This window comes from Pinus tabuliformis, chromosome 6 (genome assembly GCF_031772625.1).
Source record: "Pinus tabuliformis cultivar Carrire ecotype Pingquan chromosome 6, CPIR1, whole genome shotgun sequence".
Lineage (NCBI taxonomy): Eukaryota > Viridiplantae > Streptophyta > Pinopsida > Pinales > Pinaceae > Pinus > Pinus tabuliformis.
Window position 1 is genome coordinate 251,167,726 of NC_142292.1, and position 19,210 is coordinate 251,186,935.

At 39.4% G+C, this 19,210-nt stretch overlaps 1 protein-coding gene across 4 annotated transcripts in view; it reads right to left on the reverse strand.

Moving 5' to 3' along the window:
- Positions 1-18,374, reverse strand: part of LOC149258336 (uncharacterized) — a 173,594-nt gene extending 155,220 nt beyond the window's left edge. For 2 of the 4 annotated variants that reach the window (XM_089415174.1, XM_089415176.1), the window contains exon 1: positions 17,954-18,373. In XM_089415174.1, coding sequence (XP_089271300.1) covers positions 17,954-18,147 — 194 coding nt within the window. In that variant the 5' untranslated portion in view covers positions 18,148-18,373. Of the gene's footprint in view, positions 1-17,953 lie in introns of all 4 variants that reach the window. The other 2 variants (XM_089415171.1, XM_089415169.1) reach the window with 2 other exon arrangements.
- Between the last annotated feature and the right edge of the window lie 836 nt (positions 18,375-19,210).

The following is a 19,210-nucleotide window of genomic DNA, read 5'->3' on the forward strand; positions in this document are numbered from 1 at the left end:
GTGAAACTTCGCACGTGTGGAGGAGAAGAAGGCAGCCTGAAATTTGTACAACCCAATCAAATGAGGAGAGAAATATGTATGAGATGAATGATGTCCAAATGAGGTAGATGCACCTTCTATTTATATGCAACGTTGAAGATGAAAACATATCTTTTGGGCTTTTGAGCCTACATTAGATTGTTGGCCGACCTTGACAATTTGTCCATAAACGAAATAAATTCATATTTCCATTTGTACATGTCAGAATGAGATGATCTTTAGATCAAACCTACACCTCTTGGAAAGAGGAATCCCATAAAAATATCAGTTGTATCATATGAGTTGTCCAAGGTGGAGTTTGGCCCTAGTTGCCAAATTTAACACAACTACTAATAATAAGACTTTTTACTGGAGTGAATTACAAAACAGAATTACTTTTAGAAAATATCTCGAACTACTTCTCACATGCTTACACTAGACATGTGCAATTTTACTATAGACTCTAGAAACAACCCAAGGTTGGTCTAAACCATTAGTTGTCCTAAACCCAGCACCCTGTATTTAAGTTTTAACTCCTAGCAGAAAACTTACTAAATAAACACATAGCTAGGTTCCTAACAAAATATTCAGCAGAAGCACAATTACACAACCAATCTCAACCACAATGACACAAACAGATTTTTGCCCAATCAAATCATTCAATCATTAAAATGACTCGAAACCTACTTGGGCTCCTGTCTTGGGATAATGGCCCAACTAATGAATTATATATACAACAATAAACACGTTGTTATCCACCTGATCAAGCCCTAGATTTGTCCATCAGTGTTCCTCGGTTGATCTCGATCTATCTCCCTCATTACTCCTTGCACCTTCCTCGGACCCGACACGCTGGAGTATCACACTCCTCTTCTTGAGGTTGTGTCGTTGTATGGTATGTCTTCTCCCTCTCCCTAACCTTGTTTTTATAACTTTACATTGGGCTAAATCCCTAACGCCAACCCTAATCTCAAAATGGTTGAGAATGAGATTAGATCTTGCCTCACTTGAGATCAATGGCTGAGATTAAAACTTAATAAAGTGAATTATTTTACTTTTTCTAAGTTTCTATTAGCTCAATAAACCAACATATTAATATGTGTTTTTTCTAAACTAGACTTAGACTAAGTTACATCAACAACTTGCTCAACCTAAAGCAAGTGTTGTAAGGAGATGTGGGCGACTTTTGCACGCCTAAACACAAGGCCTATGCAAACATACTTGCCCAAGCTACAAAATCAACATAGATAGGGAGACAAGGAAAATTTTAAGGATGGAAACTTATCTTTAAGTTTACAAACCTTGGTGAATATTATTAATCCATAATATGTAAACTGTAAAAGATTTGGCGATATTTTTGTAAAAATATTCAAATTTCTAATGATTTTATATAGTCTCAGTAAAATTTTGGCAATTTTTAAGGTAAAATAATTTTATCCTACAAAATTTGGGTAAATCATTTTTTTAAACAGAAATTAGCGAATCTATTTTTCAGAAAAAGCATGAAAAATAAGTCATCTTCAAATATTAGCCCCTAAAATTTTCCCTGCTGGGGGAGCTTTCAAAAATCCATGGGCTTATAGTGGTTATTTTATACAAATATATAAATATCAAAACTACCAATCAAATAGAATTAGAAACAATAGCCAAAGGCATCATAAAATCCTTGAAGTTGGGTCTAAAAGAATCATTTTTAAGGAGATTTCAAACTCATCATAAACCATACCAAAAGGAATAGTGAAGAAATGTCCTTGGAAATTGACAACCAAACTAACTAAATAAAGAGATCCATAAAAAGATTTGAAATTTGTAAGCTTGTACCTAATAAAAGGGAAATCAATTGGGTGGCTCACTAGCTTACTTACAAAGCCACCGTCAACAAGGATGACAAATGCATGGTGGAAAATAATATTTGAAAAGAGAACTTGGGAAATCTCATAAGCCTTTGACATGCCCCTCATCATCAATGGACACAATGATTGACCCCCTCCCTCCAAATGATTGCATATATGAAAGTACATGATTATCATTCTCTCATAAATTTGGCAGCTCTCTCAAATTATTTTACCAACAAAAAAATCAATTATACGGTATGAATTCCAAGTGGGTTCTATTACCCACCAAAAAGTAGGTAACCCCGTAGGAGAAAAAATTTCATCTACTTTGGATAGCCAATGAGCCAACAGCCATACATTTGCTCAGTACACCATGATATGCCAAATTCTTCTGCCATTTGCACTACTTACACACCTCTTGCCATTCAGTGTTCCTCTTAAAGGAAGGCGGGTCACCATTCAACAAGTACTTGAATCTGGTGCCATGATCTGATTCTCCATCTTGTCTTGATGATGAACCACACTGGAAGGTTTGAAACGCGTCGATAAATTATCTCTAATTAATGTTTTGCGCATTCTGACACGAATTAAGGGGTGATTTGGATGATTGATCGATCTTGATTGTAAAATTGTTCTCTTACCTTACCAGGGAGGTTAATTTTTGACAATATTCTAGTGGGACCTCCTTTTAGGCTGTTACCCATGACTAATGGGTGACCCTATAGGAGAAATTTTCTTCTAGATTTGTCTTCTACCGATGGCCAACAACCCCTTGTAGCCACCTGATAGCTCAACGTACCACTATTCTCGACCACCTGAGCCAGCCATTGTGTGCCCTCACGCATCTGTCATGATCGTATGTTTCAAGGTGGGCCTTCCAACCACAAAGGTATGATTTTTCATTATGTAATTGGGCGTTTGTGCTTGCTTTTCTTAGACACATTTGGGCATGGATTAGTGGGGGTATTTGGTGGAAAGCACAGGCTTTAACTGTACTCTTGTTCCCTTACCTCAACTTGAGGGGTTAATCTTGAGTCTTAGTCCTGTGGGATCTCCTCTATTGGCTACTAGCTTTAGGGGTGGCACTACATGGGAAACCCTAATTTGGTTGTGTGGTCCCACTTCCTGATACCATATGTCTCACTCCCCTCCGCTCATTACAAGCCCTTTTCATATTTTCCCCATCTGGGTCCACATTTATCCATTGGATCCACAAGGTGTTAGCCTCCCCCTCCCCTTGTTCACACTTTGGGTTGGGCCTGGAACATTGCCTCGAAGGTCGATGCAGCTAAAAAGAAAGATAAAAGCATAATTTGGCCACTTACAACAGGAAATGTACCACAAAATGCAAAAGATGGTTGGGACATAAAAGATTTGCGGGTGGGCAAAAGCCAAGCATGAGATCTACCCTCTATCACTATGCCATCACCTTGGTTCCTAGGGCCCCTATGAGTGCCCCTTGCATCATTAAGGAACACATGATTGTCCCAACCCATGGTGGGCACTGAACTACCCAACCTTAAGGGGGTAATCACTACTACATCATACGCATCATGCTCTCACCCCAAAGCCCCGAGCAATAAAAGGAAGAAAAATAAATAAAAGGCATATGAAGAAGGGTGGAAAAACAAAGGTCTGGGTAACTAATGTACTATGATTGCTCCCTCCTACATTCATACACCCAAGGTGTGGGCTTCCCTCATCATAGCTACCCTTGTAGCATGGCATGTGGCTTGGATCCTTCCCTCTTACCCCCAATATGTTCCATCATTATATCACATGACACCTACCATTTGATTGATGTACCATGGACTTGTCACTCCCTTGAGGTTGAAACCACCTAATAGGATCTTTCATTAACCTCTTTGTCAAGCAAGGTAACACCTGTACATTTTAAAACATGTTTGGAAGGGCATGCCACCATGAAGTGTCCACTTTCGTCGCTAATTAGCAAGCTTATTTAGTCAATTGCACTAATGATTAATTGTGTTGGAAGGTGAGGAGATGCATTGGATCTTATACAAAATTGTAGGTGGGTCTTCATCTTGGACTTGGTCTCCCCATATGGGGTCCAAGCCCTCCAGAGGGTCATAATGGCAATTGTAAGGTGAGTGTTGAGAGCCATGGGCTTCCACCATTGTAGAGCATCAATTACCACACCATGGACTTCTTCAGCACCATACATTATTTGTTCGTGCCCCAGCCATATAGAGAGGATGATGCACTTCAACCACGTTGCCCAGCCGACCACACATCTACACCCAACACTTGGCAGTTGGTCCAAGGCCCAGATAAGGTTTTATCTCACCCGGAGAGACATGGGAGGGCATGTGTCATCTTGTAGCCCTCACTAATGGAGCATCAACTTATTATTGAGCCACTTGGATACCAATGAGACCATTGTTTGTGCCCCATAACCACTTGGGAGCACCACATGATGTTTTGCTTGGAAATCAAGGGGCCACCCCATTGATCATCATTTATGGAGCCCTCCTCTTCATCATGGCACTTTGAGGACTCATTCAGGCCTTCCAATATCACTATTTCCCATTATTTTATCATTTCGACTAGCTTTAGATGGCTTATCTTTCACTTCATGAGCTATTTGGTGGGATTGTCACCAAAGACATGTTATTTTGTACATTAAAATATTATTAGGGGATATATTAGGCTAAATCAAACTTGAGGTGCCTCATATAAATAAAAGAGGACTCATTTTATATTTCATCATCACTTGGATTTTGATCTCTCTACTTGAGGAACTCGAACTTGAAACTTTGGACAAAATTTGGATGTTTGGATGCTTTTAACATTTGTAAATCTATGCTATCTTTTCTTGGAGCTTCTTTTTGCAATGTTGATGGATGGATATATTCTCATTGTCTTGTAAGTACCTTTTGATGCTATATTTTACATTGAGTAATGTCTAATGTATGGAATGTCATTTCATGATCTTTAATGTGCCCTAGTTAATGTGAAGTTGTGAGAACATTAAAATTATTGGAATTATTGCATGCCTTACTCATAAATAATGATGAATGAATGTTTCTAGCGGTTAATATTGCATCTTGCATCCTTGAAACTTCATCAAATATTGTCAACAAAGTATAAAATCCTATAGTAGCTGTGTAGTTACCTCCTGTAGGGTTAGCAAAGCTACATTAGGTCTCCTTGAAGAATAAAATTATCAAATCAAAGTAATTCTTGACTCCATTTCTCCCAATAAGAAAGCAGTGGTCTAGAATCCTTGTTGATCACCTTCTAATGGACAAATCAATCTTTCTTCACCTCTTTCTCTCCCTTTTATTTGTCCCTTTAAGGCCAAGGGAGCCCCTCTAAGGCTTGGTGCGAGATCCTCTAGGCAAATACGTTTTGGATTCTGTCCGGATAAGATTGTTCTTTAGTCTCTCCTCTAAGCATCCTCAGGTTTTGAACAAATTCCAACGGTGGAATCTCATTTTATTTGATGCCCTAGCTATCACACCAAGTGGGAACCCTTGAAGCTTCCCTTCAACTTAGGGATTTCTTGAAGGTTTGTACTTTAGTAGCATATCATTCAAAACCTTTTCTCTTGACTATCTTGACCTTGGATGAACTCTTATCTCGTCAAATATCTCAACCCTAGGTCTTGTATAGTATTTCTCTCAAGGGGTTTTTCATGGAAAGTCATCCTAGCTTCTCCCAAAGCTCACACCTCAATTGAACCTTTCCATTGAATGAGCCATCCTTGCCTCACTTTGAACCCTAGTGTAGACATATTAATCACAAGCAAGGGACACTAGAACTCCTCCTGTCAATGAAAATCTGAGAAGAGAAGGGGACATAGGTTGTGGTGACAATGGGCCTTTGTCCCAAATTGTTGTTGTGCCCTCTAGCTCTAGCCTATATACTAGGCCTACTAGTTTGTGCAGCAACAGGGACCTTAGGGTTATAAGAGGGGCACTACTTGGGAAACTTGGATTGAAGTAGTGTGTCCATAACCTTCCTTACTTACCACCCTCCACCATTCCCCTGATTTCATCTCCATCCTTCGGGTTTGCTATCATTGGTTGATTGGGATTAGCACCCTCATATCCTCATCCTTGAGTCAAGCCCTGAAACATTGCCCTGGAGGTTGATGCAACTAAAAGAAAGTTAAAAGCTTAAGATGGCCACAACAAAAGAAAAATTAAAACTAAAATGCAAAAGAGGCATTAATTAGCATGTGTGCAAAAGCCTAGCATGAGCTCTACCCCCTTATTAAGCATCACCCAGTTCCTAAGCACTGGATAAAGGAACCCTTGCATGTCCAAATCCCACTGAGCGAGAAGTTAATTGATCAGTAAGGGGTAAATAAATGCCATATCATTAAAAGCAAGCAAGGACACTCAAGCTATGTTGCCTATCAGGGGTGGAAAAAACAAGTCTAGGAAAGGGGTAATTCATGCCTCTGTGATTGCTCCCTCTATACATCTATAATCTTAGAATGATGGACCTCCATCAATTAGTCCCATGACCATGGCAACTTGCCATGAAGCATTTTGCCTATGTTGCCACATTATCACATACACCTATGAAATGAAGGGTTGACCTAGGACATGTGACCTCCCCTTAGAGGCTGGAAGCACGTAATAGGGTTGACCATCTAGCCATCCCTAACATAAGTTGGGAACACTTTTACAAGGTTTGGTCTAGTTAGATATTTGAAGGTGACCTAAGTTTGAACTATTATTATGCCTTTAACAATTAAATGTGGCCCACTATGATGCATCTATAGTCATTGACCCTAATGATTGGTAACTTTCACTTGATTTTGAGATGGTTTTGCCATGTGGTCCCTCACATAGCAGCAAAGTCATTGAGGGCACATTCAAGTGTACCACACTTATAGAGAGCAGTGTTGACCTTGCAAATGCAGCATTGCCCCTCCAACTCAAAGCATTGGGCACTTAGATGACTCCAACAGATGATTGACACCTCAAAGCACCCCAAATGTTGAAACACTAAACTCCTCTTACTTGGTGTTGGAGATTCTTGATGATTTACTCAATAGACTTAACATACCCCCAAGTTGGCCTTGATACTATTTGATGGGCATGATATGGAGTTTAGATGATGATGGTCACCCCAAGATAACAAGGGAGGGCTTGTACTACCACTTGGAGCCCCTATGTTGAAGAGAGATGATGCCACGTCACATTTACCGTTACGAGGTTTGGTCTAGTTAGATATTTGAAGGTGACCAGAGTTTGAACTATTATTATGCCCTTAACAATTAAATGTGGCCCACTATGATGCATCTATAGTCATTGTCCCTAATGATTGGTAGCTTTCACTTGATTTTGAGATGGTTTTGCCATGTGGTCCCTCGCATAGCAGCAAAGTCCTTGAGGGCACATTCAAGTGTACCACACTTATAGAGAGCAGTGATGACCATGCAAACGCAGCGTTGCCCCTCCAAATCAAAGCATTAGGCACTTAAATGACTCCAACAGATGATTGACACCTCAAAGCACCCCCAGATGTTGAAACACTAGACTCTTCTTACTTGGTGTTAGAGATTCTTGATGATTTACTCAATAGACCTAGCATGCCCCCAAGCTTGCCTTGATACTATTCGATGGGCATGATATGGAGTTTAGATGATGATGGTCACCCCCAAGATAACAAGGGAGGGCTTGTACTACCACTTGGAGCCCATATGTTGAAAAGAGATGATGCCACGTCACATTTCTAGCCCCTAAGAAGGTGATGCAGGGCACCCAAAGCATGGTTTTGACACTTGGAGGCATTTTAAGGCACTTCTTGTAATGTCCTTGAGGGATCAACTAACCCAAGGGACGAATTAGCTTATCGATCCTTGTAGGCAATAGTCCTCGGTAAAGGGGAAAAAACACAAAATACCCAATGTTGGGCAAGTTTTGGGGCAGCTAGGGCAAAAAGCCCAAACCTTGGGGCTTGGGGGTGAACATCACTCAATTAATTTAAGATCAAACCCCCTCATGGAAATCTATAAATAGAAGACGGTTAGAAGCACTTGAGGCATGACTTAGATTGGATTATTTTCATCTATGTTTGTCGAGCTTGTGGTTTTAAGGCCTCATTCTATTTTTGGACTTGTTTTGGTGGAGGTGATCCCACCCTACGTAGTCACTCTTCATTGTTTTGGCACAGGAATCACTAATCTAAAGGAGAAGCGTAGTCTTTCCACCTTTTGGTCTTTGTTTTCTTGTTTTGACCACAGGAAATTATTCATTGGAGGTAGTAGCAAGCCCTTGTGGGAATCTTAAGACAGATCAACCTATCTTTTGCAACCCTATGAGTCTATCTAAAATCAACAAGAACGAAAGTCTTAATTTTCTAAGACACAATGCTATAATTTTAAGACTTGGGGTAAGGAATTTTGCATCCAAATACTAAGGCGAGTTACTTACGGCAAGAATCTAAAGCAGAATGAGCCTATAAGTTAACGCGAATTTCATATTTGTGGTAGCTGTAGTGATACCTGAGGCCAGAGGGCCAAAATTTCTAATGTAATTGAGACATCTAAGGCCACCAATCCAAATACACTAAAGCAAATCGAAACCCCTGTCGAATGGATGCATGCGAGACTGTATTGAAGTAGGCTCATGCCAATCCTCTGTGGTCGATGAAACTTTTCCGAGGCAACGAAGTCTTTTTGAGTATCCACCTAATCAGACCGAAGTTTCCTAGGGACTTAATCCATGCGAGGTCACCTTATGTCAGGCAAATTTTGTGGCTGAGATCATGGGACAGATCCATGACACATTTTATGATCCACTAAAGGTATATCAGTGAGAAGAGAGGTTCGTCAAGCCAGCCCTTTGTAGAGAAATTTTGAACATCTGAAGCATTTCGCATTTATGCCCTAAGTTAAGATAACCTTGTGGACAGCACCTATAGCGGGTCAAGGAAATTGTCTTGAAGTATCTTGGTTCAAAACCGCATGAATAGAATAGTGAAATTAGGGTCAATTAATAAGGTACAGTGTTTAGTAATCAAGTCCTGCCAAACTCTGTATTAAATTTATTAACCTTGCATTGGAATTGGATGAATTTATCTGAACAGTTTGAATGCAGTCTGAACTTGGATTGTTGAATTATTGAAGAATAGACGTATGATTTTTTTTAACAAAAGAAGAATTTGGATTAAAACCCTAGTTATTAAGGAAGAACTTAAGGCATAATTACCCTAATACCTTACAATGGTATCTGAGCTAGAATCTTGCCAACTTGTGAGGGTGTCAACCTTGTATGTTTCCAAGGGATACAAGTAACAATAAAATTAAAAATAACAAGGTTAATTACAATGTAACCATGGGGGACAAGGAAGATCGAGGAGAACGAGAGCCCAAGGACCTCTTACATGTAGTAATTCATGGACAAACAAAGAGCAAATTTGATATTACAAGGGCAACAACAGGGACAGCAGTTAATTTAGAGGCAACGAGAAATAACTTAGGTACTGGAGCGAGGACAACAACAATTAGCCGAGCTAATGGCACAGCTCATGGGAAATTCTAATGTTGTTGGTAACAATGATAATGTGGCAAATTTTGGTAACAGAGTTGGTACTGAAGGAAGCAGCAGCCATAACCCTATTTCCTCCAATGTTATTCCACAAATACACAATAGGAAAAACAATGGAAGCAACCTCAGACCCTTACTCCCTCAATTTTTAAACCAAGAGTAGACAATGACCCAAGAAGCAACAGAGCAGAACGGGCTCTTTGATGAATACTTTCAAGAGTATGCAGCACTAGAAGGGAAAACTTGAGCAGCCCTAACCTTCCAGAAATATAGCAACAACAGCAATCAACAAACAAAACAACAACCAGAAAATAAAGAAACAAACAAACAAAAAACCTAGAGAACAACAGAATTCGAATTTGGCACGCAAGGTAGGGAAGCTACCCATCCCCTCCTTTGATGGGTCATCAAAGTGCTCAACCAAGGCTTGGGTACAAAAGTTGGACACCTACTTCTGACTTAATCCCATGCAGGAAACAAATGTTGTTCAATTTGCCACGCTACACCTAGAAGGAGAAGCACATGATTGGGGGTATCATGGATTGGTTACTTTGGAACATGGATACATCACTCTTATGTGGACTTTACACAGAGGCTAATAGATATATTTGATCGGAAGAATCCAAAATACACTTTAGAGAGTTGGCACAAATTAAGCAAACCAGATCACGACAAGTATATTGCAGGATTCGAACGAATTGCAATCATGGCTAACAAACATATCGGAAGACCGATTAGTCATGCTTTTCATGGAGGCATTAGCCAAACCCCTACAAGGTTGGGTCAAGGCATTCAATCCCGCAACCCCTCAGGATGCCATCAAGAACACTCGAGATATAGGAGATGTAGCACCGAAAGTGAAGGATCCACCCATGCCACCAGTCATTCCAAAGGACAAGGGCAAGAAGATATCTCTGGACAACAAAACCAAGAAGGATTGACTAGATGAAGAGACTCAAAATGAACTTAGAAGGAAGAAGCTTTGTTTCACTTGCAAAGAGCCATGGGAACCTGGTCACCGATGTTTGGGAAAAGGGAAGATTCACTACATTGAAGTACTCCCCAATAGTGATAGCGAGAGTGATACAAATCAATCGCCAAGCAAGGAGCTTGGCGTGTATAAAGGAGCATCACTCCCAAAAAGCGATGAGGAAGCCACTTCTGAGAATTGAAGGAGGTACTATCGCCACTCTCTCAGGAATACCTAAATATCACACATTCAAAATCAAGGGCACTATATAAGGACAGCATGTCGTAGCATTGATAGATGGCAAAGCAACATACAATTGTATTGATGCAGTCATACTAGTAAGGAGAGGCATCCACGTCCAGGAATTTGAAGATTTCGAAGTAAGGACAGCTGATGGATATCATATGACATGCACCCGAGTAGTTCCACCGTTGAGCATCACTCTTGGTAAGTATATGCTTATTAATAATTTTTATGTGATAGAATAGGCAAGATGCTAACATGGTGTTGGGAGTTCAATGGTTGTACTCGCTAGGAAGAATTATGATGAACTACCAAACGATGGAAATGGAATTTCGAGACCCAAAGGGCAACAAGGTAGTTCTAAGAGGCATGACCAATGGTGGTCCCCGCATTGTCACAAATCAACAAATGGAGGTTATACCCAAACAAGGAGAAGTCACTTGCACGTCAACTTGTAGAACTACATGTCACAACTTACAATTCAATGAGCTTGGGTATGAAGAGACTACGGAGCATGACACATCCTTGAGAGATTGGAGAGCCCATCTCTTAGTAGAATTCTCCAAGAATAATTTGCTTGTGAAATATTGGGCAAACTCATTTGTGATGATAGTTACAAGGTGGAGAACGAGATCATCTTCTATAAAGATGAGATATACTTTGTTCCTGAATCTACCCTCAAGGAGAGGCTCATCAGGACTACACATAACAAACCAGCTAGAAGTATTCATCCTCAACCTAAGAATCATACAACAGCATGTATGGATTAGATTGTTAATGCTGACAAGAGCCAAGAAGGAGAGCAGGTTGTAATGTTAGATCCTTCCAAAAGGTTTAAAGAAAAAGGCACAGATTACACTGATTATAAGGGGCAAATCATGGAGTGGAAAAAAAGGGTACACAGCAGCGCAACTAATTCTTGGGATGACAATAATTACAAGAAGAAAAGATCTAAACCATGGCCTTGAGGCAATTTACAACCTACCTCCAATTCAAATAAACATTATGAAGGCTGCCAAAAACACTCTTGTCAAAGGCAAAAGGTTGGAAGATTTCAAGAGGAATTGTTGCCAATAAATTTATGTTGTTTAATAGGTTATCTTCCCACACAAGGCTGAATATTTTCAATAACCAGCCACGCATAAAAGACAATAACAAGGAAGATGGAAATAAGTCACTTTCAAAGGGGCCAACATCAGAGTATGGATCCACCACCAACAAACCATTCCTAGATATTTACAACTGCAAATTTTGCACAGATTCCACTAATGATGCAATGAGTGGAAGCAGCAGCTTAATTATCTAGCAAAGGAAGAGAGTTACAATGGTTGAATAAGAGCTTCTGAAAAGACAAAGCTTGTTGCAACTAGATCTATCATTGCTTGGGGACAAGCAATGCCGAGAAGGGGGGAATGTAATGTCCCCAAGGGATTAACTAACCCAAGGGGCAAAGTAGCCTATCGATCCCCATAGGCTATAGTCCTCAATAAAGGGGAAAAAACCCAAAATACCCAATGTTGGGCAAGTTTTGGGGCAGATGGGGCAAAACACCCAAAAGATAGGGCTTGGGTGTGAACATCACTCAATTAATTTAAGAGCAAAGTTCAAAACCCCCCATGGAAATCTATAAATAGAAGAGGCTTAGAAGCACTTAAGGCATGTCTTGGATTCAATTTATTTTCATCTTTGTTTGTTGAGCTCGTGGCTTTAAGACCCCATTCTATCTTTGGACTAGTTTCGATGGAGGTGATCCCACCCTACTTATTCACTATGCATTGTGTTGGCATAGTAATCACCTATCTAAAGGAGCAACGTAGTCTTTCTACCTTTTGGTGTTCGTTTTCTTGTTCTGGCCACAGGAAATTATTCATCTGAGGTAGTAGCAAGCCCTTGTGGGAATCCTAAGACAGATCAACCTATCTTTTGTAGCTCTAGCAGCCTATCTGAAATCAACAAGAATGAAAGTCCTATTTTTCTAAGGAAAGAGTCTACAATTTTAAGATATGGGTAAGGGTTTCTGAATCCAAAGACTAAGGCGAGTTACTTACGACAAAAATATAAAGCAAAAGAAGTATGGAAGTTAATGTGAGTTTCAAATCTGTGGTAGTCGCAGTGGTACCTGAGGCCAGAGGGTCGATATTTCTAACGCAATTGAGACGTTTGAGGCCACCAATCGAAATACACTAGGGAAAATCGAAACCCCTATCAAATGAATGCATGTGAGACTATATTGAAGTAGGCCCATGCCAATCCTATGAGGTTGGTCAAAATTTTCTGAGGAAGCGAATTCTTTTTTAGTATTCGCTTAATCGGACAGAAGTTTCCTAGGGACTTAATCCATGCATGGTCACCTTATGTCAAGTAAATTTTTTCGTTGAGATCGTGGGACAGATTTGTGACACCTTTTATGATCCACCGAAGATATATTAGTGAGAAGAAAGTTCGTCAAGCCAGCGCTTTGTGGAGAAATTTTGAACATCTGAGGCATTTCGCATTTCTGTCCTAAGTTAAGATAACCTTGTAGACAACCGACTATAGAGGGTCGAGGAAATTGTCCTTAAGTATTTGTTTGACTTACATTGGAATTGGATGAATTTATATGAATAGTTGAACATGGTCTGAACTTGGATTGTTGAATTATTGAATGATTAAACTTGCATTGTATGTTTGTTGAATCAGAACTATTCATTACACGTTACACCTGTGTTGGAATAGATGTATGATTTTTTTTAACAAAAGACGAATTTGGATTGATACCCTAATTGTTAAGGAACAACTTAGGGCATAATTACCCTAGTATCTTATACTTCTTCGGGGCCTCCACTCAAGGATGGATTTGGTTATGATGATGGGACATCCCCTATCCCATTTCATGCACTTTCACAATATTTATTGCCCAAAAACAAGGTGATGTCATGGATTTCGATCCACATGTGTGGGCTTTTGTGGCTTATTTTTATTATTGTAAGCTATGGGGTTGGCTTGTAACCTCCTATCTTGATTCATAGTCAAAATTAAAGATAGGGTTTCTAGTCTAATATTAGTGAGTGATAGATGTCATATATGTCAAGGATCACTCTTTTGACATTTTTCATCATCACAATTGAGTTTCAACCTCTTCTTGAGAGCCCAACTTAGCCTTATGTAACTCGCCACTTGTGGAGATGTGATATTTTGGAGCTTTTTGCTATTGGATATTGGCTTATGTCTTGGAAATGTCTTTTTGGGATTGAAAGGTCTTTTCGTGAAAGAATTGCAATTTTATTACAAATTTTTCATTCATTTATATGTATTTAGAACATTGCTATGGTTTTCCTAAGATCCATGTTTAAATGCAAACTATTGATGGAGAATCTTGGTTAATTATTACATGTAGAATATTTCTTCCTTGAAATCCATAGGAAAAATCCTAGTGTGAATTTCCTATTTAATTTCTCCCCTCACAAAAAAGATAGTTAGAGTTTGTTTGAGTGGAAACAAGAGTTGTCTCCCCTTACTGCAAGCATTTGTCCTTTATCTCTTGAAATTTCCCTAAAGACTTTGTCACCCAAGTAGGATTAGGCACTAGCAAATTGTGTTCATCAAAAACCTTAAAAACTAAATATTTTCCTCCCTTTCTATTTTTCTAAGCCTTTTAAGGCAAGCTGCTAGGGTTTTTCCTAGAGCCAAATAAGCCTAGGACACTAGTGGATGAGTGTTTGTGGTGCAAAAGAATAAGTTTTGTAATTAATTCAAAATTAAAATCCACCCTTTTACATGGTAAAACTCCCCCCTGCAGGGTTAAGTCATCTTCCTCTAGACTAGATTGTGCATTGGAAACCCTAACCCTAGCATAGCTTCAATTTGAGGCCCATCTTGAGGGTTTGTTGTATTATTTTGTCAACCTTATCTTTTAGTACACCCTTTCTTTTACTCATATGCATCTAGGTACTCCTTTGTTGAAACATATCAATAAACCCTAGGTCACATTTGTCCTTACTAGTCTAGGTGCATGATACGATATTCCTTATTAAGAAGTATTGAGCCTTTGTCCAGTATTGGGTATCCCCACCTAGCCTACGCTTTCATCACCTTGAACCTTATATAACCTAGGATATCCTCTTAGGTGATCACTAGGAAGCCTTCCTTGTGGTGAAATTCCACTAAAGAGCAAAAGGAAGATTGCTAAGGTAACAATGGCAATCTACTTCATTGTTGCAACAAGGTCTAGCCCTTGCCTTTTTAGTCCCTTCCTAAGGCCTTTTAGATTTTGAGGCAATGTGTCCAATATACAAACCCCCTTGGCATGTCTCCATACCATGCATCAAAGAAGTGCAAATGGGCCTAGTTAATCAAATGGAGGTCTCTTTCTCCACAGCTTTGTGCATTTTGATTCTCGCTTCATCTACGTCTTACCTTGCACAACCTACTTCTCCCATGGTGAAATTCTCAACATAGATGGAGGATCGAATTAAGACTTAGGCCTACGTTGTCCACAACAATGTTGTGAGAACTATGCCCCCCCAACTACTCCCAACTCTAAAACCGTGCTCCCAAAATCCAAGAGCACACTCCAAACCTTTTGGGCACATTCCCTGACAATTTAAGAGCATGACACTCCCCAAGACACTACCAGAGCTAATAAGCACACTCCCCCAATGTTCCCTACACATTCCCTAGATGTTCCCTAGGAGCTCCATGGATGTTCCCTAATGGAAATGTTAAATTCTTAAAGTGAAAGTTTACATTTCCTTTAAACTTTTAACATTACCTTTAATTTTTTTCAGGATGTTTAAGAGTGGTTCCAACCTCATAAGACTTCATATGGAGAAAATAGAATTTCATATCCCATTCTAAATGCAATAGACTTAGACAATTTTCGAGATTTTAGGATCAATGGGATTGCAGCATTTCATTGGATTCTATCATATATGAGGGCATGTGGTTGGCATTTCATCAAGAGCACCAAGCCCTATATGTACTCTAGTGTTGGCGGTGTTGATTGTTGAACTCCTTTGTCATGGCCTAAGTAAAAATGTAACATTCACTCAAAACAAAATCATTAATCGGGCATTTTAAGATTTTTCTACCATATTTTAAGGCTTGGATTAAGTAGTTTCATCAAGATTGGGTGTTATCAATCGATGTCCCTAAAGGATCAAGGTAGCCACAAAGGCTAGACAAGAGGAAAAGAATGAAGGATGATACTAATGATGAGCATCCCAATATAAGTGATTGTGGAAAATTGCTTGTCAAGGAGTGTTGGAACATGCACGGTGGTGCTACCCCACCGCTACAACATTTGGCAACATGGCACTTGCACAATTGGTGAACACTTCTTCTATAGACTTGGTGGGCTTTTTAGTCTTCATATACCAATGTGTAGATGGCCTAATTTGTAAAGATTACTATTTAGTCATGTTGACATTTGTTAAATAATTTGTTTCAATGATAAGTTAATGTTCTACTTTCTACTATGTGCTTAAATTTTGATGTTTGTTTGTAATTGCTAGAATCTAGATGGTTGATGCTCCAATAATTAATTAGTAATGTACTGTGGATGTCATTTTTACCTATCTATCTATCTGTGTGTGTATACACACACACTGAAGTATGAAGGCTGAGAAGTCCACTACCTCTATAGAAGAAGTATTCCCCAATTGTGAAAGTGCCATATTGCCAGTTGTTGTAGCTGTGAGGTAGCACCGCCATACATGTTCAAACACTCCTTGACAAATACTCGAGAATTTTTTGAAAATGAGGCTACTGCTCTCAAAAATGCTCCTGCTCCACGCAACATTGGTCGCAAATTGTAATCAGCCTGAAAGATCTTTCCAAGCACAAAAGTGGTTTGCAAATTTCCACACCCAATAGGGCCAAGAAGCCCTTACTCTAGCTCTTATCACTGGTTCTGGCTTACGTCCACACAGTCGTAACAAAGTCCCCGACAAAATCTTTTAGCCCAATATGGAAAGTTTCTTCTTAGAACAGGCAGCCCAACAAGAAGATATGTTTGAACAAAGGGCAGTACGCCTCCTTGCAAATATGAACAGACAACATTTAAGTACTCTCTGTGTACACTGCACAAACATGCTTACAATTTCTAACCCTATTAATCATCGAAGAGGAACCCCCAGCTCCAGAGGCCCGTTGCAGAGAAATGAAGACGGACAGCAACATACCAGCAACTTGGGTTTTTCAAGTTTACAACATCTTCCTTTGAGGTCTTTAAGTGGTGGTCTGTTCACAAATTATGCATAAGAGTATTTGTATCATGTGATACGCTATGTTTTACTCTGTGAACAAAGGGTAGGACAAGTCCAATAGATCTCTTTGTGTCCTTCTGAGTACATGAAACGCTTAAAGAAGTTCAGTGATAGAAATGAGAAACTGTTTAATATCCCATGAAGTTCTTTTTTATTATGGCAGCAAACCCGTAGACGTATCAGAAGTACTCTGTACTCTCCTTATGAACAGAAGTTTATACATAAAATTGTTTTCATATCAGGAAAAATAACGACCTAAAATTCAAACTGTCTCGAATGGTAAGCAATTTGTATCGAGCCAAACTGCACCAACCGCGGAATGAAATCCCAGTCGAGCAGGGTGATGAAATGATAAATGATGGTGGGCCTCAGTTGCCCGCAAAAGGTTGGAGGTTCTAGTCATTGGATTCTTCTAAATGCGCCTTTCAGGTGTTACTGCATGTGGTTTAGAATGTAAGCGAGACTGTTTCTTTGGGCCGACGTTCAGACGAGTAGGGTCTGCCGTCTCTTCGGGGTAAGCAGACAAACTGATGGGCTTTTTACCTTTCAACCGCCTTAGGGAGGAGATGTTTTGGATAGTGGCCCTAGTCAAAGGGACAGATCAGAGTGGAATCGTGAGTGAATGAAGCAAATCAGTCAAAAATTGTGAGCGGCGAGTGAAGAGCTCCCAAGCAAATAGGCCAGAGTGGAATCGAGAGCGAATGAAGTAAATCGATCAAAAATTGTAAGCGGATAGTGCAGAGCTCCCAAGTAAAATTGAGAACGCGGGTACCTAATAAGCACGAACGTAGGTTTGAGCCCTGAGCTTTGCCACCTCAAATGAAAAATCAGTGGTGAAGCCTTGCCTCTCTATGTCCAAGAGGAGTTTTGTTCTCTCTGATATAAACAAGCGGAATCGTTTAGTACACCTGAGTCGAATAAAGTTCTCTATAATAGACGGTTAGAGCCATGGTTGAAGTTTTCTCTATAATAGAGAGTTAGAGCCATAGTTAAAGTTTTCTCTATAATAGAGGTTTAGAGCCATAGTTCCGTTTTGTTCATAAAACTTCTGTTTCTTTTAGAGTATTCTGTCCACTATAAGCAATCCTGGGAGAGTTAAAGAATGCGCCGTACCTTTTCCTCCTTGGAGGGTTTCGACCCTTGGAGCTATCACTAGCAGAACCAGAAGAAAAAGACCTCGACCTGGACCTCGAACTGGGACGAGAGCCCGATGTAGAGGAGGAAGACGCTGACCCTGAAAACGAGGAGGAACCCGAGTCTGATCCCGACGGCGATGCAGCTGCTCTACCGCGCGCAGGCTTCGCCATGGCTTCTCCGCCGCAATTGCTCGGAATATCAAATCCAAATGGTAATCGAGACCTCACTCTGGAACTTCAAAGACGAAGCTCAAAGCAAACTAGTCGGAGCGGACTACACTGGCTTTTCATATACATGTTTCAAATTTCAGAGAATAATAATTAAATAAATATGTAGTATATTATATTGCAAATTGAAAAGTTTTACTTCGTTAGCTCTGATTCTCCACGCTCGAGAGCGCAGGAATAAGTTAAGTGTAAAATGATGTAAAATGATTGTCCGAAAACATTTTTAATGAGGACAACAGGAAAAAAAGGGGCGAAAAAAATGTTGAAAATAAGCAAGAAATTATTTTTAAAAATAACATAAATTTATATATTTAGATATGAGAATTTATTAAAATAATATTTGTATTAATTTTAAAATTTAAGATATTTATTAGTTTTAAGGATTAGTTTAATTGATAGAGTTTTTATGGCTAAAGTATTTTGTTAATGGGAGATTACAGCGTTAATTATCTTTTATCTGGTGGAATGTGACTTTTTGGGTGAATATGCTGGTATATTTTCTCAAACAAAAGAATAATACAATTATTATTATATAAAAATAAACAAAAATATTTTCAAAATTTGGGAACTGAATTTAGGAGTATATAGGGTTTAGATATCCTACCTCATGTATTTTGATGTATAGTTGCATTTTCAAATTTGTGTTACTATCCAAAAAAAATAGAAATTAAATATTATTTCATTTTATATAAATTAGAATGTCATTTTATCATAGTTTTAAAACTAGGGTGATCTCAATCTAAATCGGATTCGGCCTCGTAGACTCAGTCAGACACTTGCCGGAGTTGGACTCTGCTGGTTTTGTAACGGACTCGTCGGCTATATCGAATCTGTCTTAAATCGGTCGGCCTCGTCCGCGGGGAAAAAGGGCAGTAAGGCAGACTTGAAGCTGAGTTTTTTTTTTTTTTTTTTTTTTTCCTAATGCCTCTACCCCTCTCTTAAGCCTATAAAAGTGACCCTACTCCCTCACATTTCCTCACAGTTATCTCATTGCATTTGTATGAGC